General features: G+C 54.8%; 1 protein-coding gene across 1 annotated transcript in view; it reads left to right on the top strand.

Moving 5' to 3' along the window:
- Positions 1-5,404: 5,404 nt before the first annotated feature.
- SLC28A1 (solute carrier family 28 member 1) overlaps positions 5,405-18,962 on the top strand; it is a 36,941-nt gene continuing 23,383 nt past the window's right edge. Inside the window, exons 1-4 of the mRNA XM_075007185.1 lie at positions 5,405-5,473; positions 5,544-5,629; positions 15,821-15,912; positions 16,414-16,603. Of these exons, the coding sequence (XP_074863286.1) occupies positions 5,405-5,473; positions 5,544-5,629; positions 15,821-15,912; positions 16,414-16,603 (437 nt within the window). The remainder of the gene's footprint in view (positions 5,474-5,543; positions 5,630-15,820; positions 15,913-16,413; positions 16,604-18,962) is intronic.

Below are 18,962 nucleotides of genomic sequence, written 5' to 3'. Positions count from 1 at the left end.
CTCTTTGCTAAGTTCAATAGACTGGGCTGTTTTAGTCTATTACTATAGGGCAGGCTTTCTAAGTCTTTAATCGGTATCAAGGCTCTGCTTTGAGCCCTCTCCAATTTGTCAACATCTGTCTTGAACTATGGATGCCAGAACTAGACTGAGCGTTCCAACAATGGTCCCCTCTCTTCCCCTGCTAGAGATTCCCCCGTTAAAGCATCCCAGGCTCGCACTAGCTACAGCATCACTCTGGGAGCTCATGTACCGCCGACTATCCACCACACCCTTCAGATCTTTTCCCTGGTCCCTGCTTCTCAGGAGAGTCGCCAGTCTGTACGTGTGGCCGACATTCTTTGTTCCCAGATGGAGCCATTTACACTGAGCCGCACTGAAAGACACAGTGCTTGCTCGTTCCCAATTTACCAGCTGTTCCGGGCCACTCCATGCTGTGACCTGCTACCTTCGTTCTTTAGCACTCCCCCAGTCTGTTTTTGTTTTCTTCCAAGTCATTGGTCAAATCTTTAACTAGAGCAAGGCCAGGAACTGATCCCTGTAGGACCTCCCTGGACAAACACCTGCTCAGTGATGACTCCGCATTTAAGTTACATTTTGAGACCACCTGCCAGCCAGATTTTAATCCGTTTAACGGGTGTCATGTTAATTTTATACTGGCCTATTTTTTAAATCAAAAAACCATGCGGTGTCAAGTGAAATGCCTGGCAGAAGTCTGCTGTGGCCACACTATAATCCTCAACAACCAAATCTGCCCTGTCATCAAGGAAAGATACTGATTTTCTTTGCTTGTCTTACGTAAGCCCATACTGATTTGCATTGGCGTTGGTACCCTCCTTTACGTCATTCTTAACGGAGGCTTCTGCCACCCACTCCATTATCTTGCTAGGGACCAATGTTCGACTGCCATGGCAGGGAGACAGCATTGGCGCTAGTCAGTCCGCCCCCTGGTTCCCGTCTCTCCTGTGTGCTGTGGGTTAATCTGCTCCCTGAACCCTACCCCTCTGCACATGGGCCGACCTACTCCCTGTACCCTATCCCTGTGCACCAGGGGCTGGTCTGCTCCCTGCTCCCCCTCTCTTGTGCACATGGGCTGGTCTGCTCCCTGACCCCCCAACCCTTGTGCACATGGGCCGGTCTGCTCCCTGCTCCCCCTCTCCTGTGCACCATGGGCCGGTCTGCTCCCTGACCCCCCAACCCTTGTGCACATGGGCTGGTCTGCTCCCTGCTCCCCCTCCTGTGCACATGGGCCGGTCTGCTCCCCGCCTCCTCTTCCTGATTGCAGCACCCAGGATGTGGGGGAGCCGCCCCTTGAGGCCTGGTGTGGGGAGAATAGGACCCTGCGGCAAGTGCTCCCTCGCTGGATCTGGGGGCTGGGGGGGTGAAGTTCCCTGGGTGGTTCAGGGGAGCACAATGCCTGGTTGTGTGGGGCAGGGATGGGGTTACAATGGGTGTCTGGGGAGGGGCAGGGATGGGGTTACAATGGGTGTCTGGGGGAGGGGCGGGGATGGAGTTACAATGGGTGTCTGGGGGGTGGGGATGGGGTTACAATGGGTGTTTGGGGGAGGGGTGGGGATGGGGTTACAATGGGTGTCTGGGGAGGGGCGGGGGATGGGATTACAATGGGTGTCGGGGGGTGGGGATGGGGTTACAATGGGTGTCTGGGGAGGGGGTTACAATGGGTGTCTGGGGGAGGGGCGGGGATGGGGTTACAATGGGTGTCTGGGGGAGGGGGGGGATTGGGTTAAAATGGGTGTCTGGGGAGGGGCGGGGATGGGGTTACAATGGGTGTCTGGGGGAGGGGCGGGGATGGGGTTACAATGGGTGCCTGGGGAGGGGCGGGGCGGATGGGGCAGGGAGGGGGTTACAATGGGTGTCTGGGGGGGGCAGATGGGGCAGGGACTGACAGCACATGGCAGGGGGCAGGGCGGGGTTGCGGAAGCTGGCGGCTCAGTGGGATCCCATACAGCGGGGCCAGCTCCCTACATCTGTAGGTTGGGGGTGCTGGTGCCCGGCAGCTGCCCCATGGGATGGTTTGGGGCCAGCTCTAGCGTTGTGGGGTCTGACTGGTGATGGCTTGAGTTCTTCAAAGTGGCTGCCTGCTGTGAGTGCTGGGTGGGGGGCAGGCTCCTGCCCCCAGCCGGTTGTGTGGGCCCTGGTCACATGGAGCCTCTGGTCAGCAATGCCAGGAGTCAGGGCCCTCAGAGGAAAACTCCTTTTCTAGGGGTCAGACCAGGTCAAGTTCAATACAATCTGAGACCCCAAGGTCTGCCCCGCCCCCTTCGCAGTGGCATTGTCAGGGCGTGGTGCTGCTCCAGGGCAGGGCAGGGCAGGGCAGGGTTGTTTGGGAGCCTCCCCTGTGCATTTCCATGTGATCGTCACCTTAGCTCTGAATCCCCGCCCCTTGTCCTGCTTGTCTGGGGGATAACCCCACCGCTTCGTTTTATTCTAAGCCAGCTGAACGCCATTTTAATCAGGGCCCAGGAAATGAGCTCAGAAAGGGGCAGAGCAATGGCTGTGAGGCAGGCACAACCGCAAGGCTTTGTCCCACACCAGCTGGGAACAAGGAGGCTTCTGGGGCTCCGCTGTTGTCACGGACGGTGGGGAGAGAGCCAGATGCCCCTTAGGCGAATAAGGGCAGGAGAGCAAACAAGCCTGCCTTGTACCCCGGAGGCCATCGGCAGCACTTCCATTTGTTTTCATGGCGAGGGAACAAACTGGACAGGAGAGAAATTCAGGCCTTCTCCTCTCTCCCTCCCTCCCCGGAGGCTGAAACAGAGCTCCCGGCTTTCCCCTCCTCAGCACTTTGGGGTTTGAGCCAGACCAATGTGAGCTTGTATCATGCCGGGGGGCTCCACCGCTGCGGGTCACAGCCCCCATCAGCCAGAAAAGACGTGTGTGAGTTCCTGAATGTCTGTTCACTCTGACCCCAGCACCTGCCTGCAGCCCAGCAGCCCCAGCCTGGTCTCCACCAGCCTCGGTTACTGCTTGCAGGGTGAGCCCGCTCCCAAGCTCCCCAAAACTGACTGCCCTGCAGTGCTCAGGCCTCTCGTGCCACACTCAGGCTGTGTCTACACTTGCATTCCTCTTTCAAAAGAGGGATGTAAATGAGGGAAATTGACAATGCAAATGAGGTGTAGATTTGCATATCTGGCACCTCAATTGCATATTCTTATTTCAAAATAGCTTATTTCTAAAGAAAAACCCGGTGTAGACACTGCCCTTTCTAAAGTAAACCCCTTCTTCGAAAGAACCCTTCTTCCCTTTTTTTATGGGAAGAAGGATTCTTTCCAAGATGGGGTTTACTTTCGAAAGAGCTGTGTCTACGCTAGTTTTCTTCTTTTGAAAGAAGCTATTTTGAAATAAGAATATGCAAAAGAGGTGCCAGATATGCAAATCGGCACCTCATTTGCATTTTCAATTTCCCTCATTTACATACCTATTTCGAAAGAGGAATGCAAGTGTAGACACAGCCTCAGAGTGCTAACAAGGTTCACTGCTCCTCTAAAGGGACAAAAATACAGCTGGTCCCTTTTACTGGAATGAATAATCGCTTGAGTTTGAACACAGCACAGAGCTTGATGATAGTCAAATCTGAGAATGGTTCATACTGAAAGGGCACAGGTTACATGATAACAGGCAGAAACAAACAAGCCCCAGTGAAAATAATGACTAGAGAACTAACTTTAAAGCTACAGATTTTACTCCAGGTAATTTTCCCAACAATCTGTCTTTTTCGAGCATGGAGGACCAGGGCCCGTTACACAGAGCACAGAGGGCTCATGTCCTTTGTCTCTGCAGATGTAGGTTAACCCTGGAGTTTCTTTCTTTCCCGTATATCCCCAAAGGAATCATCTTTGTCCCAAAAGCCAGGAAGCCCTCCGGGGATTCTGCCTTCTGCGTCTCTCTGGGTACAGGAGCCATGTTCGTTCTCTGTCTTTTGACTTAGGACTCAGAATATCCCCACTGGTTTAGTCTGACGTCTTGATTTATTGGTAATACGTACAAGAAGGAAAACCCACATTCTTCTGCCTAGGATAAGCCTGTTTGTTACCTTTCCCTGGACAAGGCCGTCTGGTTTTAAGTGCGGTCTGGTTGTGTCACGCGTGGAAAATGTATAACTTCACATGCAGAAGCTCAGGGTTAGGAGGGACTGGAGAGGTCGTCTAGTCTACCCTCTGTTGAGGTGCGAGATCTGTTTAAATGTCGGCAACATATTTTACAAGAGTCTTGTTCACTGGTATGGAAACGGTTTGTAAACGATTGCTCACCAGACGCGTCTTCAGTAGTTATCGTTGCAGTAGTAGGGCAGGGGTGGGCAAAACATGCCTGGTGGGTCACATCTGGCCATCAGACATTTGTGTCTGGCTTGGAGCTGGCTGCGGTAAGTGCCTCCCAACCAAAGCCCGCACCTTGCACCCCACTCCTGCACCTTACGCCCCTACTCTGGGTTAGAACCCCCTCCTGCTCCCTAACCCCCTCCCAGGGCCCGCACCTCACACCCTGTCCTGCACCCCAAGACTCTGCACCAGCCTGGAGCTCCCTCCCGCTCCCAAACCCCCTCCCAGACACCCCACTCCCTCCTGCACCCCCATCCCCTAGCCCCGCCCAGAGCATCTTCCTGCCCCTAAACTGCCTCCCTGCCCCTGCACCCCCTGCCTTAATATAATACACATGTGCAGCCTGTGATGTCTTTCGAAAGTTGGTGGATTGATGCCCCTGCAGAAACTACTGCCTACCCCTGCTGTAGGGTGAGAATAGAGGGGTGCAGAGTCACACATTCCCAGCTCATGAACCAGGTGGACACACCTCAGAACAATTCCAGGAGGACATTGATGAACTGGAGAGGGCTCAGACAAGAGTCAGGGCAGTGACAGAGGACTGGAAAACTTTCCTTGTGGTGACAAACTCGAGCAGCTCAAGGTGTTTAGCTGATCAAAGATTCGGGTAAGGGGTAGCTCGGTCACAGCCTGCAAGTGCCACTATGGGGACCACAGATGTCATTGTGGGCTCTTCTGTCTAACAGACAACAGTCTAACATGAGCCTTGGGCTGGAAACTGAAGCTGGATACAAGACTGGCTGTCAGGTGTCTCTTTTTAACAGTCAGCGGTAGTAGCCAGTGGGTCGTGGTGGATTTTCTATCACTGACAATTTTTAACTCGGGACTGGATGTTTTTCTGAAGCGCTCTGATCTGAGAACTAGGTCAGGAAGTTCTCTGGCCTGTACTCTGCAGGTGGTCAGCCTAGCCTGGGCTCTGGGCTTCTCTGCCTTGGGTCCAGAGCGCAGAAGCAGCTCAGAGTTTCAAATGACTGCGGCCACCCAGCTCAGGAACCAAGTGGTGCTCTCTGGTGCGGGGGCATCCAACTAACTCGAGTGTTTGTGTTGTAGCTGGAGCTCATCAGGATATGGGGGATGTCAAAATTCCACTCGGGGGCCTTGAGCGGGGCTTGGACAACACAGCTTTCAACGCCACGGTAAATCTTCCCTTCTCTTCTGCACTGGCCTTTGGACCTGCTCTGAGACCACTAAAAGGGTGTTTTACAGGAAGAAGAAGGACTCCCTGAGGGAGAACAGGATCCGCCTCTGGAGAACAACAGAGAGGAGAGAGCCATACGCGGCACCTTTTGGAGGTATAGTAATCCCAGGACTCTCCCCAAACAGCTCCGTTAACCCAAACCCACTCACTGCAAATGCAACAGTAAAACAGAGGTTAGCGCACAACCACTTCAGGTATGTCTACACTGCAAGGGAAGCCCCGACTTTGACTCAAGCTCAAACCCTCCCCCTCTTCCGTCTACACAGACGGCTGTCGGCCGCACGCTCGTGGGTCTGTGACCCCATGAAGATGGAAGGTCTGAGTCGGAGTCAAGGTAGGACGTAGAATTCGAGCCTTGTTGTTTTGCAGCGTAGCAGCAATGCCCCTTGGACTCTGCTCCTTGGAATCTACCAAAAGTATCCCACAGTGCTTTGGGCTGGCTTCCTTTGTCCTCTCCCAAGAATTGTTAATGGGCTGCAGGGAGATGGAAGCACCTCCCCTTGTTCTGGTACCACAGCTTTGTGGTTAACCCCCAAGTTTTAGTCCGACTGCCAAGGGGCAAACACACCGCAGGAAAGCAGTCTGTGTTTGCAATGGATACCGCCCGGAAAGTGCACTGCATGGTCACAGCAGACAGCCAGAGATCAGCTCTGGTGCTGGGCCAGCAGAACAGGCGATTTCAGGAAAAGTCCGGGGAAGGCACACGAATATCAGCAGAGAAACTGGTAGTGTTGGAATTTCAGATGGAGGAGCTCACAAGTGACTGTTGGAGAACCAGGACTGGGGCTGTGTATCTGGCATCTCACCCATTGTGGCCTTCTTGCAATGGGTTTGATTGCGTGCTGAATACCGTGCCGTGTGCCGCTCCTCCAGTGGGGCGTGACAGCCTGCTCAGCCAGGGTGACGCCTTGGTGGCCTCAGGAGCTAGCGTAGGAATCTCTGGATGAGGCAAACAAAGTGACTCGGCTGATGAAACTGCGACCAGACTCAGAGGAGCTTTTGTCTGCCCCTGGAGGAACGGCCCACCGCAGAGCTGGCAGCGGAAACGGAAGAGGGAGAAGCTGCCCTGGAGTCTGGTAGGTTTCTGGGTTCATTTAATAGAGTGGGAATGGGTGGGGTTTCCACTCTATCAGCCCATGCCAAAAGATATTATAAGCCCTGGGCAGGGTTCCCTTTAATTTTTTGATCCATGGGCAGAATAAATTTTGTTACATGCACAAAAGCATGTACAGATGTGCACTTCCAATAGAAACACTTGCTGCTGGCGTAGGGGGCTGTGGGTGCTCTGCTAATCAGCTGAGTGCAACCAGACTTTCTCCTTGGCAGATGCCCAAGCGCTTAGCTTCCAGCAGGTAGTTCCAGAGCCCCCGACATAGAATTCCAGAGACCAGAAAATGCTGCAATTTTTCCCTACAGCTGGAACACCGTGTCTGTAGTCACATTTTGAGGAAGGGCAGATTTTTCGGAGCCATTTTGGTAGCTCACCAGCCAGCTCCAGCCACAAATGTGCTGGTCACTCATCATCCACTTAAACTCTTCCAAGGCATCACACCTGGTTTCCCACCAACACCCTGGCCACCAACCTCCTCCCTAAGTATGTTTTTAAAGCTGGGATTGTTCGCGTCAGCACATCTTTCACCGCGATTAACTTGGCTGTGTTCAGGGAGATTCTGTGGGCCGAAGGAGCCTTCTGATGATATATTGAAGTTCAGTTTCAAAAAGTAATATACTCTGTCCTTGAAATTCCAAAATGAGCACGTGTTCTCCTGCGCTGAGCTGTTGGAGACAGTAACCCTCTGTGTCTCATCCTGTTTCAGGCCCCCTCAATGGCTACAAACTGCAGCATCTCCACAGCTCACCCACGCTGCAGAAGCCTGGGCCAACGTGTCTTCCTGGAATGTTCTGAGAGGATACGTTTCCATGAGAACTTATGGCTGAAGTTCTAGGCAGGACAATAAGTAGGTCAAGTACCAAAGGGAAAAGGGGGCTGGCAACTAGAGGAAGGACATGCCAAGAGGTGAGCAGAAAGGATTGCAATGGCCACATGGCTTGGGAACAGGGTAGCAACATAGGAACAAACACTTGATTCACAGTTCCTGGAACCTGGACAGCTCCAGAGTTGGATGGCTCATGGGTTCTGCTCCGGTGAGAGGCTGAACAAAGCCAGGGTATCCCATGCAGTCCTTGGTGCTGGATCCCTTCTGTGTGGATGTCTCAAACCCTGCCCCCCCAGCACCAAGTGCCCAGCAAATATAGTAGTAGCTAGTCTGTCGTGTCCAACAATGTTGTCTTGAGCTTGCACAGGCTCAGGGGTTGTGGGCTTGCGTGTGGCTGAGTCCAAGCTTTGACCGGCATGGGCGTTCACAGCTGGGGTAAGGGAGTTGTCCTGGCTCTGTTGGTGCGGCTGCTGCTGTCGCTTTCTTCCTGTCACGAGCATCAATGAGGCGCATGCGTCGCTGCTCTTCAAAGTTGTCCTACGCATGTCGTACGAGAGCACGCCAGCCTGGTTGGTCTTTTGCACGCTGCTCCAGCTGATCTGGTTTTAAACCAGCAGGAGCAATGTTGGCCTTCACGCAGTCTTTATACCTCTTGTGAGGCCTACCTGGATTCCTTGTGCCCTGGGAGAGTTCACCGTAGAGGAGTTGCTTAGGGATTCTTGACTCCTCCATTCGTATGACGTGCCCTGTCCAGCGAAGCTGGGCTTTCAGAATCATGGCTTCCATGCTGGTGGTTCCTGCTCTGTCCAGGACCTCCAAGTTTGTAACTCTGTCCTGCCATTGAATGTGCAATATTGACCTCAGGCTGCGTGTGTGGAAGCCTCCAGCAGTTTTATATGTTTTCTGTACAAGGCCCAGGTTTCACAGCCATACAGGAGACTGGTCAGGACTACAGCCTTGTACGCTTTCAGTTTACTGGACTGTCGGATATTGTGCTGTTTCCACACTCGCGCTCTCAGACGTCCTAGTGCCCGGCTGGCCTGGCAGATTCTGGCATTGATTTCTTTGTCAAGGGAGCCGTCATTGGCTATCACACCGCCAAGGTACTTGAACTCCTCTACTGTTTTTAACTCTGTTCCTTCAATAAAGATTGAAGCGGGGAGAGCAGCAGACCCTGGAGCAGGTTGAAACAGCACCTGGGTCTTTCCTAGGCTGGTGGTCAAACCAAAGAGGCGAGTGGCATCAGCAAACTTGTTGACGATGAGCTGGAGATCAGATTCCTTGTGTGCCACAAGTGCGCAGCCCTCAGCAAAAAGGGCTTCAAAGATGAGCCTCGCAAGTGTCTTGGTTTTAGCATTCAGATGACGAAGGTCGAAAAGTGACCCCTCAAGTCTGTATTTTGTGTAGACTCCACGGTCCAGGTCCCTAACTGCGTGGCTGAGGACGCACGTGAAAAAGAGGTTGAATAACACTGGGGCCAGCACGCACCCTGGCTTCACACCATTGAATATCTCAAATAGATCTGAGGACTCGCCATTTGAAAGAACAAAGCCAGTCATGTCACTGTGGAACAAGATAACGATGAGGTTAACGAATCTTCTCGAGCAGCCAAGTTTTGACAGGATAATCCACAGGGCTTCTCTGTTGATGGTGCCAAATGCCTTGGTTGGGTCTATAAAGACAGAGTACAGATCCAAGTTCTGCTCTATGCACTTTTCCTGGACCTGACAAACAGCAAAGATCATGTCAATGGTGCCGCAGCCTGGGTAAAAACCACACCGTGCCTCTGGTAGGTTCTCCTTTGAGATGCTGGTGATCAGACGGTTGAGGATGACTTGAGCCAAGATCTTCCCAGCAGTACAGAGAAGGGAGATACCCTGGTAATTTCCGCAGTCAGCTTTGTTGCCCTTGTTCTTGAAGAGCAAGATGATTGTGGCATCCTTAAAGTCTTTGGGCATGTCTTCATCTTCCCAGATGCTGGTCAGGATGTTGTGAAAGGCTTCAAGTGACACTGGTCCTGCTGCTTTGAAAATTTCAGCAGGGATACCATCCATCCCAGGTGCTTTGCCAGAGCTGGTCTGGCTGATTGCCTTTTTGACCTCATCCATAGTAGGGGACAGGTCAAGACTGTCTATTGTGGGTTTCTGAGGGATCTGGTCTAAGGCCACAGGGTCGACAATGGAGGGTCCGGCAAATATAGATGGAAGGGAACGGAGAATAGAGAGATTTGGGAACTCACAGAAGTGTAGGAAGAGTGTCTCATACATAGTTTAACCGATTGCAGTTGTTGGTGCACTTTGTTCTTGGTCACTTCTAAAGCCTTTGGTATTGCTGATATTTTGGATAGCTCCATCCGTACTGTTTCTTTTTTTGGCTCCATTTCATAAGCACTTCTGTCCATTAAAAGTGCATCATAACCAAGCATTTCTCACACAGGAGCAATCAACACTTCCTGCCTTCCCTGCAGGGTCATAAAGATACTACCCCACCTCTTCCATTGGGTCAGGCAAGTCCATGATATGCGTGCACAGAGCAGCCCTGATTTCTGGTGCCTGGATACACTCCACTCCAGCTATCACAGGGATGCTTCCTGCCTAAGTGTTGCAGTTCATGGGTTGATTCAGGAGGAAGTGGCCTCACAACGGTCGTGAAGAGCACAGCAAGCCAGGCTAACGCAGACAGCCTTGATGACACTGGCATCTAAACATCATCTGTGGGCTTTTGATCAGCACATTCCCCCACTATTCTACACCTGCCGAGAGTATGCCTGTGGCCAGGGCCTTGGAGATCAGGAGACGTTTTCAGAAGCCAACGCAGAAAGGAGGTGCGCGTGGTCCCCCAGAATATTCATGGGGCCAGTAACTCCATTTATGACAATGTCATGTGGTGGGAATAGGGGACAAACCCATCATGAGTGGAGAATCCCATTGGCTGGAAAACCTTGGCAGCCAATGATTCCAATGCGGACAACATTGGCATTCTTAAACTGGCCTACATGAGCATCTGTCCCACTTCTCTGGGGGGGGAGTGGCAGTCCCATATTTAAGCCCCCTTGCTGATGTCCTGCCTTTTAAAAAAAATGGGCACCTTGTCCCTTATTCTCCACGCCCCGCTGGTCCGTCAGCAACGTGTCTTGTTTGTGTCTGGTCAGGGGGATCAGGTGGCAGCCTCAGGCTGAGGGGAGAAGTGGAATGAAGCTAGGTCAGGTAGGAGGAGCATCAGCACTGTGTGTGCGCCGCCCCGCCCCGTGTGTAACCTAAAGCCAGGGGTTCTCTGCCGCGGTCCACCAGCCCTTGTGGGGGGTCCATGTGGCACTGATGCTGGAACCCAGATCCTGAGCCACAGCACTGGGGGAGGAGCTGTGGGGCTGAAGCCTCCACCCCCTCAACCCCGCTGAAGCTGGGAGCAGCAGGGCAGAATCCCGGATCCCCAGGGCACCCCATGCGGCAGAAAGCCCTGTGAGCCCATATGCAGATCAAGGGGTCACCAGGGATGTGGCTCCCTCCAACGCTGCAGTGTGAGTGCAAGGCAGTCTAGGGACCAGTCCCTGTGCCTGGGCCAGTTTGGAGGCAGGGAGCTGGAGGTGGGGCAGTGCAGGGCGGCTCTTCCTCTGGCTGGTGCCCCTAACACCCCCCGACTGACCCCTAGCTACCCCATCTCTGCACACTGCCCCTAGCTACCCCCTGCCTGCACACTGCTCTGTTTTCAAACTTTTAGAGCTGAGACGTGCTCTTTGATTTATAAATTTTGGTTGCACCTCCCTCATTCCCAGTGCAGCCGGGGGGCCTGCTGAGGTGTGTTGTGGGGCAGGTGGCGCTTCCCTCCCCAGGCCCACCACTTGGGGCTGGTTTGAGCCCTGCTGGCCTCTGCCGCCCAAAATCAAATTCTTAGTACTCCTGTGCCTGAGGTCCCCCTCTGGTCTGGACCCCCCAAGGCTCCTGTTCCCCCACTGGTTCCTGGAGGTCTTATGACATTGGGGCCACTGCTGCCTAGATCTGATTGGTTGCCATTAAACTTGCCTGATTTTGAGCAATTTCACCAAGTGTCCTCAATGCAGCGGAGGGGAAAATGGCTGCCCTGCGCATAATTATCCTGTCATGCTCTTTGCCGTGCACAGTCTCCTGAGCGCCTCGGGAAGGGCAAGCTAGGGGCACGTGGGCCCTAGGGCTCTTCGGGCACAGTTTGGAACCTCTGGTCTCTCAATGCCAGCCATGACTCCAGGAATATCTTCTGTGCCTCTCGCCTTGTGGTAAACCACAGACCTCAGTTCCCCCCAGAAGCCACCAGCACTTGACCCAGTCAACTTCCCAGCACCAAACCGGTAGCGCCGACGGCTACAGGCCCGTTACGGTTCCAGCAGCTTGGTTCAGAGGAGGCCTGGTCACCGCCATGCACGCTTCTTTAGAGTCAAGACAAGGGGCTCTCAATGCTCCAGAAATGCTGGTCATCCCAGAGCTGTGTGACAATGTGGTCCTGCCGGCCTGGGCTTGTGGCTCTGCTCGCTCCAGCGTGAGTCTGTGTCGGGAGCATCAATGCTATAACGAGTGCCGTGAGCAGTGTCAGTCCGCCCCGTCTGCGTTGTCCTCTTCCTGCTGCCGTCACTAGCGCTGTCGGAGCCCATCGGTGGGGCAGCAAACACCACGGAAAGGCCTTGTGGGTCCCTCGTGGCAGCTCTGCCCACATCCTGCCACGGGAGCGAAAGCCCACGCCTGAGACATTCCTGATGGGCTGCGTCCTCCACGTTGCTGGCTCTGGCTGCAGGGAGCACCCGGACCAAAACGCCAACCCGGCAGAATGTGTGGGCAGCTGTTCAGACCTCCCGTCTGGGCAGTGTGGACTTGTGGCCTTTCCCCGGCTGTGCCAGGAACACAGGCCTAGAGCAGCCGCTGTTCAGGAGACTGCTCGGATGTCTGGGACAGGGCTGGTTGGATTTGGGGCTGAGACAACCGTGTGGACAGTGGAGCCCCAGGTTGAGGCCTGGGTTAAAGAAATTCTTAACCTAGGCTTGGCAATCAGTGTAGCTGCTCACACCTTGAGTCCACTGGCTCCGGTGCCCCTAACCTTGGGCTTCCACAGCAGTATAGACATCCCTGTGGTCTTCTGCCCAGCCAGCTTTGCAATGGAGCCATGTTCAGCCATCACCCCACGTGAAGGGCTTGTTGGCTGAGGACCACGACAGCGGCTGTAGTGCAGACACGACCTACGCTGATGAGAGCAGGTCTGCTCTTGGCGTAGTTACTCCACTGTCCAACAAGGCAGTAACTAGGCTGATGGGAGGTTAGGTTGGCTTAACAACATTGCTCACTGCTGTGGATTTTTCACGCCCCTGACCGAGGTCTCTGGGCCGACCTCACTTGGTGGTACAGACGCAACCAAGCGCTGATGGTTATTTTTTAAATGGTTTCTGAGGAGGGTGTGAAGCCACAACTTTCAGCTTTATACAGGGCTGGCCCAAAGCTGGATATGAGTCAGCAGTGTGTCCTTGTAGCCAACGAGGCTAACGACACATTGGGGTGCATTAGGAGGAGCATTTCCAGCAGATCTAGAGGAGTTATTATTCCCCTCTACTCAGCACTGGTGAGGCCACATCTGGAGTATTGCGTCCAGTTCTGGGCCTGCCCCACCCCAGTATAAAAAAGATGTGGATGTGCTGGAGTAGGTCCAGTGGAAGGCAATGAAAATGATGAAGGGGCTGGCGCACAAGACCTAGGAGGAGAGGCTGAGGGATTTGGGCTTGTTTAGTTTACAGAAGAGAAGACTGAGGGGTGATTTAATAGCAGCCTTCAGCTTCCTGAAGGGGGCTCTAAAGAGGATGGAGGGAGGCTGTTCTCAGCAGTGACAGACGGCAGAACAAGGAGCGATGGTCTGAAGTTACAGAGGGGGAGGAGTAGGTTGGATATTAGGAAAAACTCTTTCCCCAGGAGGGTGGTGAAGCATTGGAATGTGTTGCCTAGAGAGGTGGTGGATTCTCCATCCCTTGAGGTTTTTAAGTTCCGGCTGGACAAGGTCCTGGCTGGGATGACTTAGTGGGGGTTGATCCTGCTTGAAGCAGGGGGCTGGACTAGATGACCTCCTGACCTAGGTCCCTTCCCGCCCTGGGATTCTGTGATTCTAAGAGGTGGGGCAGGACCTGTGGAAATCCCCCACCAGTGCCCCAGGCCCCACCCTTCCCCTGCTCCACCTCCGCCCCGCTCCCTTAACCCTCCCCCCTGCAATGGGACCGGGGGGCCACCTGGGACTGGGGGTTGTGGGAAGCAAAGGTAGCATCCCCAGTGGGTCGCACCATGGTGAGTGGGGCCCGGGGGCAGGTGACCCCCTGAGGCTGCTACTGCCGCGGTGCGCAATCCCTAGTACCAGGTAATACCCCGTCTCAGCCCCAGCCCTAGGTAATCCTTCCCCCTCCCATCCATATGATGGCTGGGGCGGTTGCTGTGGGGCCCCCCAGAATCGCAGAGTCTGGAGCAGCCACTCCATCTCATCCTATGGATGGGAAGGTTCTTCCTTTGTAGCTGAGCCCCAGCTGCTGCTGCACCAGCGGTCTGTGCAACTGGGACGGGTGACGAGACCCCTACTTTATCCCACTGTGCCCAGCACAGCAAGGGAACCCCACCCTCGCTGGCCAGCGGCTTGCACGCGCGTTTGGAAGCTGCAGTGGAGCCTGGCTTCCATGGCCCTGGGAGAAGAGCAGGGTGCAAAGTTACACCCATGGGGTGTTGCTCTTTGTGGGTTATGTCCTCATGTGCTCCTCGAGGAGGACAGTCTGCGGGCATCCGGTCCCATCTGGGGATGTGAGTGGTTAACCAGTTAACCAGCAAGCGCCAGACTGAACAGAGCAGGCTTCCTGGTCATGGTGAAGCTGTTGGAGCTGCTGCACGTGGGGGGCACTTTAGTACAAGCAGAGCAGCCCTTATCTGCGTTTGGGCCTGGGAGCACAGAGGGTGGGGGGTTGCTCCAGCCCAGCCAGGCTAGAACGGTGCCTTCGGCTGCTCCCCCACCCCCGTTTAGTCAGTTAACTAATTACACAGGCTTTTCCAGCCCTAGTCCCATGAGTGTTCTGGCCCAGTTCGGAATCCCTGTTCTCTCCAAGCCAGCAATTCCTGCGGGAGTCTCTTCCGAGCTCGTCACCTCAGTGTAAACCACAGGCCTGATCACCTCAGAAACTACCGCCCTGGCTTTACCAGCACCAAACTGGTTGGCAGCCCAGCTGGCTCGTGCAGACCACTCCAGGCTCCTTAATCATAGAGCCACAGAACTCTAGGGACCACGAGAGGCCATCAAGCCCAGCCCCCTGTCCTCATGGCAGGACCAAGCACCCTCTAGACCATCCCCAATTGATATCTGTCTAACCTGCTCTTAAATATCTCCAGTGATGGAGATTCTGCAACCTCCCCAGGCAATTTATTCCAGTGCTTATGGTTCTAACAGCCCACTTCTGGAAAAAACACATTTCTTCACCTGGGAGAGTCACGACTAGGTGCTCCAACGCTCCAGAAACGTAGCTTCCTTTAGACAAAAGTTCCAGAGCCAGCTGGTCAGCCGAGGTCTTTTCAGGAGGGGTTCCTTGCTGTGCTGGCTACAGTGGGGCTAAGGCCTGGGTTTCTCCAGGTCTGGGTTATGTGGTCTACCGGCAAGAGGCAGCTGCAAGAGCCACCCTGTGTGCCTGTCACAGGAGCAGCTGATTTGGCATGCTCCTTCCGAGGGACTGTGGGACAAAGCAGATGGGACTTTGTTCTGTTAGGCAGCTCTGCTTGCAGAGGCCTTGCACAAGCTCCGTTATCTTATCAATGACATGGGTGGATGATAACAGTCCCCCACTCACGATGCGTGATGGACGGGAGGAGCTCGCTTAACCACCTCAGCAGCAGAGCTCTGCTGAGCTTACAGTGAAGGGCACAACAGACATCGACTTGCATTTTCCCCAGTGGAAGTCTCACCCCTTGGCTGCCCCAAGGCCTGGCTCCTACTCCGCCCCTTCCTCCAAGGCTCCACCCTCCCTGTTCTGCTCCGCCCCCTCCCATCACCAAACAGATGACCCACGGAGCCCGCCAAAGTCACGGCTGAGCACCCACCCTTTCTTTTCCAAGGGCGCTTCAGCCCCGAAGCACCCCTGGCCTCGGTGCCCGTGGAGGGTGCCGTTCCCTACACTGCAGGGCAGTAGTGGAGCGGGGACATCTTTCCCAAAATGCTGGGAAATCTGGAGATGTTCGTGTGGCAGGCCACGGCGGGGGGAAGTGGGTGTGACTAGGCTGCCCCAAGCCCCGCTGGGCACAAGCGTCTCCCGCCTGAGGGGAGGTTCGCTCAGCAGGCGCCCTGCAAGCGCACCGGGGTCTCTGCTTGCATCCCTTCAGGCGCACAACGAAGCCCGTCTCATGGGCCAGAAGGTTTTGTGAGGCTCACTCCGAGGTGCTCCGGAAGATCTTCCTGGGCTTCCTGTGTGCAGGTGAGACGGCCCAGCCCGCTCGTGGCGTGAGGGGAGACCTCCCTGGGGACCAGGGAGACTAGGACCAAGAGCCTCTGGTCCACCAACTGGCCTCCCCGACTCAGTGCATGCAGCAGGCCACAGGCCAGCCTGGATTCCCGGGCAGATCCCATCGAGGTGGCGCCAGAGTGCAGTTCCGCTCCTGGGCGTGGGCCATTCTTACCTCACGGCACCTGGTCAGACCTTCTGCTCACAGGCGTTCGGGCATCTCCAGTTCTGGGGTGGCGCAGGTCTGCCCCTGCCCCTCTTGCAGAGATCCCTTCATCTGCCTTCCCATGGGGCCCTCCAGCCCCCAGGAGTGGCTGGTCACTCCAAGCCCAGGAGTCCGCCGGCCTAACTGCTGTGGCCACGTTGGCATGGAAGGGGCTGTGTGGGGTGGGTTGGGGGAAGAAAGGCTGGAGGGGTGGTGAGAGCTGAACTGGCCCGGAAACCGCTCCCTGCCTCTGTCCTCCTTCTCCTCAGCGTACCTGGCCTATTTCATCGCAGCCTGTTGGCTGGACTTCCAGCGAGCCCTCGCCTTGGTCATTATCACTGCTCTGGTCATCTTCTTCGTGGGCTGGGACTTCGTTCAGAAGCGCTGGGGAGCCAAGCTGGTGGCGCTTCTGAGCCCCTGTCAGAAATGCTGCCTGAAGTGCTGGCCGTGGCTGAGATGGTGAGTTTGGCTGTGGACACATCCATCGGGTACGGGGCCACTGGGATGGCGCGTGCACGCTGAGGTTCCCTGTGGGCGTGCCCAAGCTGGGCCTATGCTGGACTCCAGGCCTGGGAGCTGTGCCAAAGCCGGCAGACGCAGGCTGGCACGCACGGGCACTAGAGGCCTCTCCAGGGAGGGATCTGACAGCTGCTGAGGGAGTGCGAAGAGGGGCTGTGCCTCTCCATACTGCAGTTTGCTTGTCTCAAAGAGCAAACCTCCCACCTGGGAGTGGGTGTCGGAGGCAGTCAATGCCCTGGGCTTTTCTGCCTTGCTCTGCATGCGGCCGGTGATTACGGTGAGGCTACTTGTCCTCCTGGAGGCACGTACGGTGATCACATCTCCTGTGAACCTGCCTTTTGATGAACTGCGGACTGAGTTTCCTTAATCTCTCACCGGAAGGCAGACCGTCCAGACGGCATATCATTCTTTGGCTTCTTCTTCTGGCACCTCTCCAGGTTTTCAGCCTCCCAGGGTGTAGTAATGGTCTCTGCTGTGCGGTAGAGAGAGGTCATGCCCTGTCCCAGCTCTGATTTGATGCTACCGTCTTTACCCAGCTAAGAATCCTCTTAACTCTCTTAGCCATAGGGAGCACGTGTTCAGTTGGTTTCCACCATACCTCTAAGTCCTCTTCCCGGTCCCTGACTTCCAGGACTTTAACGATTGTGACGAGGTAGGGCTGGGAGGGGACAAGAGGGAAAAGCAGGGCAGGCAAACAAGCAGAGTGTGAGCAGCTGGGGAGGAAGCTGCCCTGGGGCAAGTGGGGCCAGCTGGTCCCACTTAAGCCTGCTTTTAAAAGAACCCTTTGCCCAGTATGCAGGGGGGAGAAAGTCGTGGCGTGGCGTGGCGTGGCGTGGCGTGGCGTTTTTCTAGAGGCACCAGAGGAGGAGAGGAGAGCTCAGCTGCAAGGGGCTAAGGTCCCTACTCAGGAGGCCCTGAGATTTGGTGTAAGGCCAAGCAGGCTGATCACACAGGAGAAGCCAAACCAGGAGCGGGAATGGGCTGCCACGGCTGCCACTACCTGGAGGAGGTATGCAGGGGGGGAGGAATCGTCTGGGGAAGTGGCCTGGGAAAGAGCTGCCGTGTTCATGGTGAGGGGGACCCTCCCCCACCACTAGCAGCCACACAGGGTCTCCGGGCTGGAGCCTGGAATGAGTGAGTGAGGTCCCGTTTCCCCCCAGGCCACCATCCTCCTTCCCCTGCCCCTGTGTCAAGAAGGGCAACGGTATCCTGGCTGTGGGGTTGGTAGACTAAACAGAGGCCCGGAGCCCAGGAGCACGGCGAGCCCTGCCACACAGTGCTGTACATTCCTTGTTCTTAGATGCAGGGCTTTGCATTTAGCTGTGTTAAAACACTCGGATGTGCCAATAAACTCATCTTACCAGGCGATCCAGCACGCTCCGGAGAACTGACCAGTCTCCGTCATTCCTTTCCGCTCCGCCAAATCTTGTGTCATCTGCAAAGTCACCAGCGACGATTGTAGTAAGCACAGGCCCAGTATGAGGCCTTAGGCCTGAACCAAAGGAATGGTCAAGACTTTGCTAACAGAAAGCAAAGTGCAGCCGTGAGCTAAAGGGATGCATTGCTCACAGACATTGGCAAGAAGAGGGTTGATGTTGCATAAACATATCTACCTAGCATAGTGAAGTAGGAACATGGTACCAGAACACCCGACCCTGGAACATTCCACAGATAAGGAAGAACAGGCCGACCCATCCCAATGACAGGGGCAGAAGGGTAATATGATGGATAGAGTTGTTTTGTTCGAACCAACATGTACAAGGGGAGAGGCGGCACCTAGAAGGGGTGTACCTCAATACGTCAGGAGTGATGTGTAAATTGTTTGTACCTGTGTATAATAATGTACTTCTGGGGTGTGGTCTGGGTCCGGCCGAGGGGGCAGTGGAAAGTCCTGCCACTGACTGAGCCGAGTCCATTGACCGTGGGTGCATATTTGTAGTATGCCCTGACTTAGACTGAGAAATCTACAGGGAACTACTATTGTGTCCAATACGGCCATAAACCTGGTCGACGCGCCTTCGCACCTTACTAGACTCTGTGGTCATTGGGGGTTCTCTTCGGGTCTGCTGTGTCGGCTATCTGCAGAGCTGGGGCAGCGCACAGAGGGAACACACGCACGCAGCCGAGTGATACCAACATTGGAGAGAGCAGAGCACCGCGCTGGTAGCATCTGACAACAATGATCTTACGTTTTCTTCCCAATCATTGCTAAAATATCCCTCAGATTTTCTCTGTGTTACAATTCAATTTCAAAAGTGACCCTTTACATTTTTAATCACTTCAGTGTTGGCTACTTTTT

Source organism: Carettochelys insculpta, chromosome 12, assembly GCF_033958435.1.
Source record: "Carettochelys insculpta isolate YL-2023 chromosome 12, ASM3395843v1, whole genome shotgun sequence".
Lineage (NCBI taxonomy): Eukaryota > Metazoa > Chordata > Testudines > Carettochelyidae > Carettochelys > Carettochelys insculpta.
Note: the sequence above shows the minus strand (reverse complement) of the source record. Positions and strands in the feature narration are given on the sequence as shown.